The sequence below is a fragment of the Harmonia axyridis genome, chromosome 2 (assembly GCF_914767665.1).
Source record: "Harmonia axyridis chromosome 2, icHarAxyr1.1, whole genome shotgun sequence".
In the NCBI taxonomy this organism is placed as follows: domain Eukaryota; kingdom Metazoa; phylum Arthropoda; class Insecta; order Coleoptera; family Coccinellidae; genus Harmonia; species Harmonia axyridis.
The window spans coordinates 22,852,451-22,868,425 of NC_059502.1; the positions used below are offsets into that span (position 1 = coordinate 22,852,451).

The 15,975-nt window shown below is 32.1% G+C and overlaps 1 protein-coding gene across 5 annotated transcripts in view; it reads right to left on the bottom strand.

Moving 5' to 3' along the window:
- LOC123672821 (BTB/POZ domain-containing protein 2-like) overlaps positions 1 to 15,975 on the bottom strand; it is a 55,208-nt gene that overhangs the window by 16,257 nt on the left and 22,976 nt on the right. The window contains exon 1 of one of the 5 annotated variants that reach the window (XM_045607123.1): positions 13,611 to 14,069. The exons of the other annotated variants lie outside the window; for them this stretch is intronic. Within the exon in view, the coding sequence (XP_045463079.1) occupies positions 13,611 to 13,649 (39 nt within the window). The 5' untranslated portion in view covers positions 13,650 to 14,069. Of the gene's footprint in view, positions 1 to 13,610; positions 14,070 to 15,975 lie in introns of those variants that run through there. 5 annotated transcript variants of the gene reach the window in all.

Sequence of the window (15,975 nt, forward strand, 5' to 3'; positions counted from 1 at the left end):
TGAAAATAATCTAACCCATCCTACAATTTTCCACTTTACGTTCTGCATTTGTGGAATCTAAAAATGGATTTAAAAAATAGTTTTGCGTTGAAAGAGGGAATAATAAGGCATAGTGTAAAATTTTCTTATTTTCAGAGTTAACATTCATATTATCACTGTCCTAATCAATTATTGGAAATATCCCAAACTTTTGCAATTGTAAATAGCTGAGTTGAAAACATCAGTTCGCGTTAAGTAGGCAGTCAAATTTCAATAGTTCCAACAAAATAACCCATTCAGAAGCCAAGAACAAAGTATCTATTCAAATGCCTCCTTCATTTACATACCTGATACAGCAAGCGTTTTATGAAATTACTCTCCAAATAACTTCTATGAATCACACTCAATTAAAAATAATTCGAAAGTTTGACAGATCATTGCCTGTTGAGACTACCAAGGTTGATCGATTGTTGACACTGAAGCCGTTTACATTTTTTCTGATTTTAAAATTACTCCATTCACACAAATGTGACTTGATTTGCATGAAATTACAAATAAAGTCGATAAATAAAGAGGATAAGGATAATTTTGTATTCGAATATAGCAGGCTCTTCTATGTAGGGGAAATGCAGACAAAATGGGGTTTTACAGTGATTCAGGACCCGCTTGTGATGATGACAATCCTGCGAAGAAATTGACATCCTACTGTCTGTTTCACTGGTGCAATAGCCACAAATGTGTTTTGGTGGGTTGAATTTTTTTTGGTTCATTTGGTTTCTGAATTGCTTCTGGAGAGTGCCATGCCAATATTCGTTTTGTTCTGAAATTGTGCTTCAATATCATAAAAAGTATGTATTGGACAAAATGACATACTATCCTGATGGACAAAACAACATAGTATGTCATTCTGTCCGATACATGTGAAGAAAATATATTTTTGGAAATAATATAGAATTTAATAAATTGATTTTCACGTGGAACTAATGAGCTCATTTTCATGTTATTTTGTACATAGTTTTCATACGTGATCAAACGTGAAATTTCTGTTATGTATCTTGTGAAAAAAAGGTAAATTACCTATCGATTCCTGATGGTTACAATAGATCAGAAACTTTTGAAGGATCAGGATCCTTCCGTAATGAAATTTTTTCACAACTTCCTCAGGGACAGCCTTATTTTTTATTTATTGACAAAATCAGGATGAATCTGCTGCGTACAATTTACCCAAGAAGAAGAAACAAGAAGTACTAAAATATTATTCAATGATAAAAAAAACCCGGTGGTAAAGGAAACAGGAACTTTGAAGAATAAAAAAATCGATGACGTCGAATAATCCGACACTAAACCGTTAAAAATTAAGAAAAAAAAATGAAGATGACGATGACTGTCCCTGCATTAATTACAGTGACGTTTTTTTCGTTTCAAACCTGGTGAACAGTGGCTACGTTACATTCAGTGTTTTCACTGGCTCATACATCGTTTGGTACTGTCTCGAAAAGAACCAAAACGTTTATTTGCGAACTTTGCATTTAAATATTATGTATGTCATTATGTCCATTACAAGTGTGTCATTTTGTCCTTAGGATACGGACAAAACGGATTTTGTTTGAAGTCAAAATAATTTAAAACGGAAACGGAACTATTTAACGTCAAAATAATTTCTTATATCTTTTATTTTTGTAGTTCAATTCAATTTTCATCTCATAATACTTGAAAACAATTAACCAAAGTTAGTATTTAGTACCAGAATGGGAGTATTATTGCAATAACTAAAAATATATTATTGAAAAACTAAACAGTAAGTCATTTTGTCCGCATTTGCCCTATTCCAACGAAATAAGATTGGAGTTGCTTAAAGAGACTTATCGATCCAATTGAAATGTGCAATTTCCTCTTCAGTTGGTGATTAGTCACTTCTTATTACATTGTTTATATACGTAGGTGTTTTGTATGGCTGCACGGTGAGGTAGGTCAGGTTTGTCAAGCCGACAGATGTGGGAATCTATACGGGTATAACTTACATGCCAACATTGTAAAATATTTGTGTTGACTAAACCCAAAAAACCATTATTGGCGCTACAATATTCTACCAATTCTGAGTTGTGACTCCAAGTCCCCTCATTTGTTTTCCAATTTCATTCTTAAAAGTATCTTTTTAGCCTATAACATTGATTCATGTTCCCATCCGGCTAATAATATATTCACATTTATTTTGAGTACGTGCAGTTTTGCCAAACTTTCACAAAAGAGTAAGTAATTAAGTCGTCAAAACAATTTCGAACGCATATTGCGGTTGAAAACTTATTTTTAAATTATTCCATTAATTATTTACTGTTGATATTAGTCACAAGGTGATTGAGTTTGAAGAAAGAAATGAGTGAAGCAGTGACACGAAGTCAATAGATTTTGAGCGCTCGGCATGCATGCGCCAATTTCACCCTTGGAGATCACAAAGAGAGAGAGTTTATTGGTGTTCTTACAATCTCAAGAATTGCTTACACATAACTGTACAGGGTGAATCTTTGACTTGTACATTCCTGAGGTCAAAAGAAACATTTTTTTCTCTGCTATTTCTTCCGATTCGAACTTTTTTTCTAACTTAGTACAGCGAGCATTCTGGAGTAGACTGGATTTTGATGTATTTTTATGTTCGAAAAAGATTCGTTACATATATAAAAAAACTGATTTCCAAAAATCATTTGATTTGTGAGATAAAACTAAAAATTATATATTTTCATGGATTTTAAACAGCCTATATATTTTCAACCGAGCCGAATCGGAAAAAAGTGTTTCCTTTGACCTTAGGAATCTTCGGTTGAAATATATGTACAATTCAAAGACTCAACCTGTATATATGTATGTTTTTTAAAAAAATTTCTCACCTCATTTCATTTTTCGTCAATTTTCCTACGTTGACCAAGTTTAATTTAAATTTTAATCAAAACTCACCCTGTATATATGTATGTTTTTTAAAAAATTCTTCACCCCACTTCATTTTTCGTCAATTTTTCCTACGTTGACCAAGTTTAATTTAAATTTTGATTGAAATTTTCATTAGTGAAGGATATGATTTGCATGAAAAAAGCGATACAATTATGTAGTAGATGTTGGATAAGAATTAATATGATTTTAAATTTGGTATATGAAGAAAAGAATAGTAATTTTCTAATATAAATTTGCCTGCAACTTTCGAATCACACAATTTATGTGTGACGAAATTATTTTCAATACCTGCCAATTTCCTTTTTCATTTCCTAAAACAGTTTTCGTTAGAATGCAGGCACTATAGTTTTGTTTCAGCCGATTTTGATTTGATGAGGGAAAGAAGCAAATAAAGGAAAGTAATTTATTAAATATGTTTTTATTGCAATTATACTCAAAATTTCAGTTGAAAATGTATTCATAAATTTTGTTTGAAATGACCGCCATCATTCCTTATCCAAGCACGTACCCTCTTTCTTATTTCTTCAGTTATTACTTTCGGCCTGAAATTTACTCTCAATCTTCTCGCTGCTTCATCTATTCTAACGGTGTTAGGTCCGGACTTCTCGCTGGCCACGAAAATAATCCAAAATTATAATCAAATTTGGACAATGTATGATAGAAAAAAATGACGAGAAACGAAGTAATCTAAGAAATCTTTCGAAATAACAAGAAAACTCAAATATGTCGCAAACTATTGATTTTTGGTTATCACTAAATATGACTTAAACGACAGCAAATGAGCCATACTAACACGCCTCCAAGGTTTACACGTCTAATTTGGAAACACCCTATATAAAGGGTGTCCCATAAGAAAATTAAGACAAAAACTTAATATCTTCGAAGCGAATGACATTTTTGAAATACCGATAGCAGAATACTTTTCGACAAATCTGCGGCTGAAAAACTGCGTTGAAAAATATAGGGTGTCCTCCTTTGCTCTATATCTCTAAACGGTAATTAATTTCTATGATCTGTCATGAGTATCATATAAACCATAAAAACTATTGAACAAATTTTTAGAATTTTTTGAATATTTCGAACAGAAACCAAATACCAAATACCGAAATATTTGAAATAATCATTTTTCGTGAACGAATCAAGATATCTCTGAACTGCTTTCTGATATCTAATAATTAAAAAAAAAAGAACTCTAGAGTCCTTGTAGATTTTTTTCTCCAAGTCTTATAGTTTCCGAGATGCTTTCAGTGAGCATCGAATTTGGGACATCCTATACAGTTCCGATTATGCCGCTCTAGATGAATGAGTCGAATCCTAGACAAATTCCAAAATCCAGAGGATTATCGTTTATTTTTTAAGTTTTCCATTTCAAAGTCTGTTGTTCGTATGAACTTTGAAAATGAAATCTATAATTAAATGTGACCCACTTGAACATCGCAAAACGCATTCCGGTTTATTTTCGGACTGATCAGTCAGAATGTAGCATTTTGCGAGCCGGTCGATTCGGATTGTTTCGCTGAAAAATACCGCGCTATTCCGATTTGCTGACTCTCGCCGAGACCGGATGACTAATAGGGATGTACTTCTATTGATTCAATACTTCCAATAATAAACCTTTGGTTTGGAAACGTTCGAGGAAACATTTTTCTATCCCGGGTTGAATTCATCACGTTTTAACTCCTGGAATATGTTAAATGCGAAAATCGAATGAAAAGACATGCGTTTTCCTAGATCAGACTTTTCCTAGAAATTTTGCGTTATACTTTTACAGAGTGATTCACCGTGATCGCCTATTAGACGTTTATGGAAAACTAATCATAATTTTGCGCTGTAAAGGACCCCGCACGTTTAGTATGGGAAATGGCTTTCCGTGAATTTGGCTGAATTTTTGATATGTTGTAGTTCTTGATGAACTGATCAGAAGTGTCTATAGCCACAAAGCTCAAAAATGGACAGATTTCGAGATATGGATCTTTGAAAATGGATTTTTTGCAATTTTCGGGGTTTTTGCTCATCAATCGGGGAGCTCTCATTTCTGGTTGGGATGGAATTTGGATGTTTGGCGGCCAGAACCCGACTGAGAAATGATCTTCCTTGGTTATATTAGGCACCGCCATTGATAATTTTTTATACACTGCTTCACATTGGCTATAAAATGGGATACAAAATCCAAGATCTTCCATTCATCTTTTCATGCCACAAGATGACGCCAGAATAATTCACATGACCGAGAAACGACATATTGTGAGATTTTCTTAAGAGAGACCATAATAACTGAATCCTCATATATTTGATGTCCAATAATATCAAATATGTCTCTCTTAAGAAAATCTCACAATATGTCGTTTCTCGGTCATGTGAATTATTCTGGCGTCATCTTGTGGCATGAAAAGAAGTATGGAAGATCTTGGATTTTGTATCTCATTTCATAGCCAATGTGGAGCAGTGTATAAAAAATTATCGATGGCGGTGCCTAATATAACCAAGGAAGATCATTTCTCTGTCGGGTTCTGGCCACCAAACATCCAAATTCCATCCCAACCAGAAATGAGAGCTTCCCGATTGATGAGCAAAAACCCCGAAAATTGCAAAAAATCCATTTCCAAAGCTCCATATCTCAAAAACTGTTCATTTTTGAGCTTTGTGGCTAGGGACTTTTCTGATCAGTTCATCAAGAACTACAACATATCAAAAATTCAGCCAAATTCACGGAAAGCCATTTCCCATACTAAACGTGCGGGGTCCTTTTTTGCATGTTGCGATTTGAGACAATGATCTTTTTCCCTAAAATATTTGCTGCAGATCTCTATAACTTCCGGTTATATCGGAAATAGACTACTACTTCCTTATTTCATATGGCACACCCAGTATCTATTGCATGATTAGAAAGTTTATTTGATGACCATCCATGCAATATGCCATACCTTTGGTAAAAACTCAACGTTTCTTGAGTTTAAGGGATTTATATGAAAAAAATGGTGGCGACGATGACTCATTTTTTTTTAATATTTCTGCAGAAAAAGTTATTTTCGGAAAATCCTTTTTCATTTTCGATTCTGTAAATGTGTAGTATCATGATATTGTTTGCGGTTTGGACCAAAAATATACAGGGTATTTATCAGAAGATCATAAACTTGGACAACTCAAATTGATCAAAATTCAAAATTTTTCAAATTAGTACCTACATTTTTACTATTTCAGTTAATTCTACGATTCTACGAATAAAAAGAGGCGTGGTACTTAAGCAAACCCTATACCTACAATAAATACTTCAAAAGTTATTGAGGTAGAACTTTAAATGCGCAATTTCTAACAGAACCGGAAAACACAGAAAGAAACTGAAATCCGATGTTTCGATAACTAAATTTGGCATTTCATGAATTGTAATTTATTGTTCGTTGGGATTGTTGAGAACTGCATGAACCGATAAAATTTTCAAATATGAATCAGATCAGAATTCATGAATGTCAAATATAGTTATCGAAACATGATTTTGAGTTTGAAAAAAAAATAAGTTTTTTACTTATAACTGTAGTATTATTACATTCATTATTTTCATTTTAAGTTATTTATGAAGTTTAGATAATGTAATGTTTCGAATGAGGTAAGTGTCTACTGCCAAAATTATCTAGTGGCCTGGATATAGGGGTGCTATGATCCTATTCCTATAGAAAATCTACACCAATTTTTTTCGAGAAAGTTCTTTCATTTCTGAGATCAACAGAGCAACACAAAACAAAAGGTTCCTTGAAATTTTTTCCATAGAATGTATCATTTTGGAGATAATAGAATATAAAGCAAACACTATCCATGAAAATTATGAAAATTAATTTTTCAAAATTTTCAATTAGTGATAAATGATTTGTATGAAAATTGACGTAGTGTATAATAGATGGCATTTAATTGATTTTTTCAAAAAGAACATTAAACGTTTTTATGAATATTTTCATATATTACATAATTTATATTTATTAATATACAGGGTGATTCTTTGACTTGTACATATATTTCAACCAAAGATTCTTGAGGTAAAAGGAATTCCTTTTTCTTTTACATTTTTTCCGATTCGGCTCGGCTGAAAATATATCTCGCAAATGGAATGGAATCGAAGGTAATGATTTTCGGAATATAGTTTTATATTGATGTGATGAACCTGTTCCAAACATAACATTCCATCAAAGTCCGATCAACTTCAAAATACTCCCTATACTAAGTGTGAAAAAAATCGAATCGAAAAAAATAGTAAAGGAAAAAACTGGTTTTTTTACCTCAGGAATCTTCGGTTGAAATATATGTACAAGTCAAACACTCACCCTGTATATGACATTTCTTTCAGATGTTTTTTCACTTGTTGCATAAATAAATATTATGTTGATATAGAGGAATAGTGAACCGTAGCGAAAATTTGCATTGTTTTTTATCGACTGTACGATCGTTGAGGTCATCTCTAGAGATAAGACAGTATTGGAATTTGAGGGGAAATACTCGAAATTCTCTTGCTTCAAATGTTACTTCATATCAGTACGAATACTAGGACATACATGCAGATTAATTCTTCGCAGCGGAAATGACTTGCATGATTATGGAAAATACATATATATTGAACAGAATATATCTTAGTAAAATATTTATTTGATTAGCAAAGGTAGTGATAGCTTTTGGCATGAAAAAATTTTTATTTAAAATTTTCGTACTTAGGTTTCTATGGAAGCTATATTTCAAATTAGTCCAAGATTTTCATCATAATTGTCTTCCATTTCATGTATCTACTAAGACTCAATATGCATAATTTATACCATTGTTCAGAGGGTAGGTAAATTTCGATGTTTTAGCACTACAACATTTAAATCAGAGGAGATAGACAAAATCTGATACCCCATTCTTGTTCTCTTTTTTTGAGAAACTAACAAGAGTATTTTTGGCCACCTTTTTTTGATTTCGAGTTATCATATAAATTGGAAAAATGGCGATATCGAAAGCTAATACCTACTGATGATAAAGTCCTGATTAAAACATAATTGAGGAACTTTTTTACGTAGAATCCAGTGGCATGCTAGTATTTTCATCGTGATTTTTAATTACGAAGCTATGACCCCAAGTTATGTTATTTATATAAATAAGAGCAATTTGTGTAATTTTTTGAAAGCCTACTGATTTCACAAATATATATCATTGTATAGTTTGTATCAATATAAATAATAGAAAAGGGTCAAAAACCGTTTTTCATCTAAGTGTCCCAAAATTACTATGGTACCAACTGTTGACGAGCGTCTTTCTGGAGACCTATAAAAATAATCTTCTAATGTATCTATCTCATTACAACTACATGTATCGATTGAAACAGTGGATCTTTTCGTTATTTCAGGATTCATTTTGAAATATGAAATTTATAAAATATATCTAGATTCGAATGTTGTAGAGCTTAGTAAAACGCATAGAAATAATGATATTGACGCCAGAAGAAGACTGCTCTTGTTATAGGAAGCTCTATTTTTCTGTGCTCATCAACAGTTGAAACCTTAGAATACAATACGATGTTGTATTTAGAATTTATATTTTATTTGGAGTAGAAACAATTGAAATCGATGAAAAATTATGAAAGTCTTTGGTCAACGAACAGCAAAATTTTAGGCGTCCGAGTTTGTTTGCCGGTGAGTGTATTAGAATATCGGAGTTATTGAAGAAAGGTAGCGACTCGTAGGCAACATGTTGTGAAAAAAAGTGGTAAATTCATAACCTTATGAACCGAATGACAAAACATAATGTAAATATTTGGTCACGGTTCTAACAATTATATTCTGCCAAACAATTACTTATACTCGTACATACATACAGGGTGTTCTGATTTGTTTCCGACAAACTGAAATGGGTGATAGATCACATCATTTTAAGCAAAAAAGTTCCTATGAACATGGGTCCGGAAATGCTTCGTTTCCGAGATACAGGGTGTTAAAAATGAAAAAATAATTCGCGTTTTCTTTAATATGTTTTGACTGCTTCGAAATCCTTCCATGAAATTATTCCTATTCAAATATTAAATTTGAATTCATTTTGAAAATTTCTAAGGCGAAATGCATGCGGATTTTCTATTGCCCATTAATAAGTAGAAGTGGTATGCTATGTAATTGTTGTTTTTAAGTGTTCTGAATATTCTGTTTCCCGAAATATTGCGTTGTTGGGATGCTTTACGAATACTGAGTTTTTATTTTCTTCGAAGGTCTGTAAAATCCTATTTCTCTGTAGATGATTTCTTCTTTGTATGCTTCGTTCGGGCCTTTGGTAACCAATACCATTTTCCTGTATTTGTTGATAAGCTATTAACTTAGTTAACTATAATTATAATTAATGACATCTGAACCTAACACACTTTAAATCTGTCATTGTGTATAGCCATTTTAAATATATGGCCGTAACAATTGTTGAATGTAAAACAATCAATCATTCGAAGATGTCATTTGTGCATTCAACAGAACGGTGGACATTTCGAACACCTTCTTTAAAAATTATTATGTTATTTTGTTTTGTTCTAAATTGTTACTTCTAAAAAATATTTGATTTAAAATTATTACAAATTTGTTTCTACATGTTTTAGAGATTACAAAAATATGGATTTGGCTTTAAATGCGTTTTTCTCTGAAACGTTTGCCCCTAGCAACTTAAATGAGTTATACCTTTTTTAACAAGAAAAGTCAGGGGAATCGATTTTTTTAGTCCAGAATGACGTACAGGGTAGCACAGAAAAGTTGCTACGGTTCAAAGGGGACGAAATGATTGCCAGTGGCGACCTCTAGAAAATACAACCAAATCGACCACAAATTTGAATTTCTCACCTTAAAAAAACCTATGTACCAACTTTCATGCAATTATTTGGAATCAGTCGAAAGATATTTAAGTAAACGCGAATTATTTTTTCAACTTTAACACCCTGTATCTCGGAAACGAAGCATTTCCGGACCCATGTTCATAGGAACTTTTTTGCTTAAAATGATGTGATCTATCACCCATTTCAGTTTGTCGGAAACAAATCAGAACACCCTGTATATCAGTAAGTTTTTCAATTCGCATAGATTTGAATTGTTCTCTAAAGTCAGATGATTGTGTGCTCAATAATAACAATAGTCATTGAAGGAACTCTCGCTACAAGTATCTAATGAGAACTTGAACGAAACAAATGACTGTCAATAGAGGAATTAATAAATCAATAAAAGCATCAAATCACTGCCCATTCATACAAAAAGAAACTTCCACTCTATACGAATTTTGATGAAGATACGTGGACTAGTTCAGAAGGAAATCTCCAAAAATCATCTGTTAGTAGAGATAATTTCACAGAAAAAAATAAGCTGAGCACTTCGACAAGGAATCAATAAACACCTTGGAAGAAATGTGAACTGAAAGCCCTGTTAGTGGATTGATAAACTAGCTGAACGCTTTGTTTTACAAATTTCACAGTTCACATTCAATCAACGAAGAAGTAAATAATCTAATGACTAAGCCGGTCACAGTTCGTTAATATCGATTAATTAAGAATTAAACTGACACTGTTGGGTAATACCTAGGTTCCTTGGCACATGCATAAATGAATATACTTATTCATTTACATGATATATCTCAATAAGATCGTTATCATTATCTACTTTGTATAAGTATATCTAATAGAAAATCCATGAGTTTCTTTAAAACGGAAAGAATATTGGGCAATAACACCACGGCAAGATTAATATATTGGTATTTATTCATTACCCAAGGAAATTAATGGTTGTCGAATAGCCAATATACTATCTGTTTAGGTATGTCATTTCAATTTATATTCAACTGCAGAAAAAGGTTTGTGGCAAAATTGTCGGAAATTTGAATTTTTGTATTCGGATGTGAAATGATAATTTTGAACTTCCTACAAATTCCAAGTTGATGGCATAACCAGATCCATAACTCGGGATAGAAAACATAAGCACATATCAAGTTGAAGATTAATATCGAAAAAAAATTATCCAATATTTATAGATGTAAAATGACGTATTTGAGTAAAGTTTCAAGCTGATCACATAAGCAGAATCATAGAAAACTCAAAAAGAATATTGGAAAATAACCAAATATTTTCATGGCAACAAATATTTTGAATTATTATAACACAAATTATCTCGAAATTTTTCAAGATAAATTGCTGGATCTGTTTTATGCAGGAAAAGATGCTGTTTCGATAGACGATAATGGCACTGTAAAAAATTGTCTCGATGATCTCACAACTACAGTAGTAATGACACCACCGATACAATTCAACCATCAGAAGATGCTCATCTTGAAATAAATATTGATTGTCACATGTTTTTCTCTGGGTAATAAATTCATTCTATACATGATGCATTGATTGTTTCTTCGATAATAGTGATGATTCACTATTATCGATTTGCCTAATTTGCATTATATATATATATTCGATCGATTTGCATTATATATATTCGATCGATGAAATCTGCATTTAAATATCAAATTCAAGTTTTATGCAAAATTCCATGTTGATCGATCACAAGAATCATAAATGCATAATTATTAATTAATACTTATTTCAAGATTCATGAGTAATTCACAAAGAATATCTCAAAGAAAAAAAACAATATTTTCACAACAACAGATCCAACCGAGTTTGGATTTTTCAATTGATTAAAATTGATCAAAAAATTCAAGCTTTATGCATAATTTCGTGTTAAACCATAACCAATTCTTCAGAATACTAAAAAAAATTATATTTCAATGACAAAATATCTGACAAACTTGAAATTTTGCATATAGATATACAATAAGAATAAGAATGTCAAGCTCCATTCAGAATTTCATATTGATAGTTCTTTCAGATTTTGAGATGTTGAAATCAAATTTGAAATATAGTTTCGTTAGTTTTCTTATTTTTTAAGGAAACTTCTAATTTTGGTCATAAACCAACCACGTTCAGTTTTTTGTTTTCATTGTGATAATAGGTTAATAATTAATAATAGGATAATAGGTTTGTTAAAAATTTTACTTAAATGTATTATAAAAAATGATTTTACCTTCTTCCCGATAACGAACGCAGTTGCATGAAAATACAAAAAAATTTAAAAGAATATAGAATTCTTTCCATATGTTAGAATCCACCAGCGGCGTACTACAAAAAAAAAGTGAAAATGGCTTAACCCCTAAAAAAGAGCCTTCCTGAAGCATGTTTCAATCACTCGACAATAGTGGATGATGCAAACCCTAAAATTAAAAAGAACAAAACTCGACAAGGGGTCGAACTTCAAGCCCTGGAAACAGCTTTCAAATTGTTTGAAAAATAAACAGAGTGTGATACTGTTTGTTGCAACTAAAACGCATCCATGACCTAGCCACATTGAAAAGACATAAATTGTCTAAGTCAAATGAAAATCACGGAATATTTCTACCCAAAATGACATAAATATAATATGTAAATATTTAAGAAGAATCTAGTCGATTAATTTATTTTTTAATGAACGTTTATTTATGTTATTTTTGTTTTCCTCAGTAAATATACAGGGTGAGTCTTCGATTTGTACATATATTTCAACAGAAGATTTCTGAGGTCAAGGGAAACACTTTTTTCCATTACTATTTTATCCGATTCAACTCGGTTAAAAAGATATAGGCTGTTGAAAATCCATAAAAAATGTAATTTTCAGTTATATCTCGCAATTGGTATAAATCGAAGGGAATGGTTTTCGAAATATATTTTTTTATTGATGTGATGTCTTGTCTTGTCTCGCAGCGTCTTGGACTCTACGCTATGGATTATTGCTGTGATGAATCTTTTCAGAACATAAAATTCCATCGAAGACCATTTAACTCCAGAATGCCCGCTCTACTAAGTGAGAAAAAAATCGCATCGGAAAAAATAGTAAAGGAAAAAAGTGTTTCTTTTGATCTCAGGAATCTTTGGTTGAAATATGTACAAATCGAAGACTCGCCCTAATTAATGCACATGGATATTCATAGACGCATATTTAAGTGTCAGTGATACGATATTTCATTGAATTCGCTAGTTTTTCCACAAAAAACGCACTTCCTATCTCCAATAGTGAATCAACGTTTCATATTAACTCAAAATATATTGGAATAAATACCTAAATATATCAGAAATTTAAAAAACAAACTTCAAGCGGGCAAAACGGCGGGAAACAACGGATAGCAATAGTTGCCAAACTTTGGATTTCAGCAGGTGGATACAGAAAATAATAAATATTCTGCATACTGAAAATTTGGCCATTAGAAAAAATATCGGATTCCAAATATTCAAATTTGCATATTTAATTGATAATCCCACAAATAAATATATTTCATTCAATATAATATACATGCATAATGATATAGTAAAATTGTGTATTTGAAAATATATCACAATCCGACAACGTAATCTAACCATGTTGGGGACATTTGCGTATACTCCCTCTATCTATGTTTATTACTCTATGATTACAACTGTCACAATTGATGTTTCCTGGTCATAATTCAGAAGAAGATCGTTTTGGTTATCAGTAAAAAATTATTACTGTGTATCGCACAAATGTATTTTTTATGGAATTGCTGATTTTCTGGAATTTTCTATATTTATAACAACTTTTTATGGGCTGAAAACCAAATTAATCAAAGACAAAATTGAACCCCATCAAGCTATTAATTCTCTTAAGTATACTCACGTTTTTACCGAGTGTAAGATAAACCCATCGCTTCCTCATTTTCTCAACTCGCAGAAAAACTGTATCTATGTTGACAATTCGACAAATCACCAACAACTAACAACACCAGATCAAAGAACCAAGTCCCTCCGCATTCGATGCTCTTGAACCCCCTTTCGTCTTCTACGCTCGTTTCATCAAGCTCTCAATTTTTTTGCAGCCACCAAGTAAATATTGTACAACCCGCATGAATATAAGGATACACCGGACGCGATCTTGAATTTAATCGAGTTCAAACTAATTGTTGCGATATTTCTGTTAGGGAATGATTTGACATTGCCACTGTCAATCTCTCGTGTGATAGTTAACATAAATACAAGGCGAAAAAAAGCGATACGGGGGAAATAGTCGATTTTTTGCTGGACCAGTCGAGGTCCGTCGGAAAATCGTAATTGTCGTCAGATAAATACATAATACGTTTTGTATTTCACGTAAGAAACACGAATCGTGAACTCGAACTATTATTAATATATAGATAGTGTGATTCATAAATAGATGTAGGTATTTACTTTGTGAGTGGATACCTCATCCAAAAATAAGGATTGTTTGTCATATCTCTGGAATTCTCATCCCCTGTCAGGATAGAAGTATAGAATAATTCGACAATTTTAATTTTTTTTCTATAAGCGTGCGCTTTCAACTCTTTTTCTACATGCATTTTAAATCACAAAGAGCCACTTTCCCTCACATTGAGGGAAACACCTCTGCTTTTTATTTTCCGCACGCATATGCGTGCAAGAAAGAAAGAAGTGGATTTTTCCGCACGCAAGTATCAAAAAATGTCTCTATACACCGAATGCCCAATTAACGTCTAGGATGAGATAACTATGATAATGACATGCAGAATTACGTCTGTCATTGATGTGTATAATTAATTAAATTTTTTAGGTTTGAATTCATTTCAAGTGATGGTAGAAAAAATGTTGTTCCTATAACTCTTGCGGAAAGTGTCTTTCCCGCACTCAACTGCTTCCGCACTTGTTAGAAAAATAACTATTCTCGTGAACTGATAATGAAACCGGAACAAAAGATAACCTTGTTGAAGAACTCATAACCAAATTTTTCCAACCCCTCAACGTAGTAGGAAATGATATTGATTAAAACAAGGAATGTCAAAAGAAGAAAAACATAACCATAGTTCTATCACTTTTTCGGAATTTTTTTCTATGAAGGTCAAGTCTATCATAGATTGGTTTGAAAATACTTGTAACGAATTCTCTGTCCTTGAATATTTCAATGATGGATTCCTTTATCAACTGCTTCATTTCAGTCTTTTCTTGTTGATTTCTTGTTGGAGCCATAGGTACTTAATTAAAAGTTCTCTTTCTAATGTACGTTGAAAACGCAGCAATAAATTATCACTCAATCAAAATTGAACTAATCAAGACTTTTCAGAAGTTAATACGGAGTTCATTCAGACACGTGTTTACTCCTCGCGCATCGCCTTCTGAAGTTGATAGTTGATTGATAATTTATGCAACTTTTTTTTGTTCAGCTTTGATTTACCCGAGAACTCACGCATTTGAGTATGTTCACGATTTGAAATGTGTAGAATCCAGAAACAAACACTGATTTCGTCAGAAGCTTTTGATCGCGCGGTCTTTTATGCTCCTATCTTGTCCTTGGAAACACTAGAACTGCATAAATAAATAAATATAAAATAAAATGGTAAATTCATCTAGATGAGGGGTTCAGTTGATACAATCCTTCTGAAATTTAGCTTGAACATTCTAATAATCATAATAATATTTTTATTTATACTAAAGTCAGGCACTGTGAATGACAGTGTATTCGAAAGCGATCGTGATTAGGTGCAAAATTTGATTCGCTTTGGATTGCCATCAATGACTGAAACTAAACTCAACATTGAAATGGAAATGATAAGGTAAAATCGACATTTGAATCTGGAAGAAATAGTCACTGAAATTTTTATTTTTGTCTCATGAATTAATTGATACCTACCACTCCAGGTTATTTAGGCATGAAATTTAATGCATCGAAAATAGTTAAATTATGCAGAAACTCAATCGCTTCGTTGAAAAAAGTCTAAAATGAGTTAATTCCGACCACACATTCATAACACACACATCAACTGAAAAAAAGTGTTTGATGAGGTAACATCCAAACCAGTCAACAAATACTGAAAGAGGCATGTTAAAGTCGATCCAAAGCTCAATTGACGATTTTTTCCTATTCCTATGTTGTCCCCTCGGAATTCTTGTCAAATAATAATTAATCATTGAAATTATTAAGATACGATTGAAACCTTTCAATTTTCAGAGAGACAAAACAAAAACTACAAATTTCTTTGAGAAAAAATCAGTGA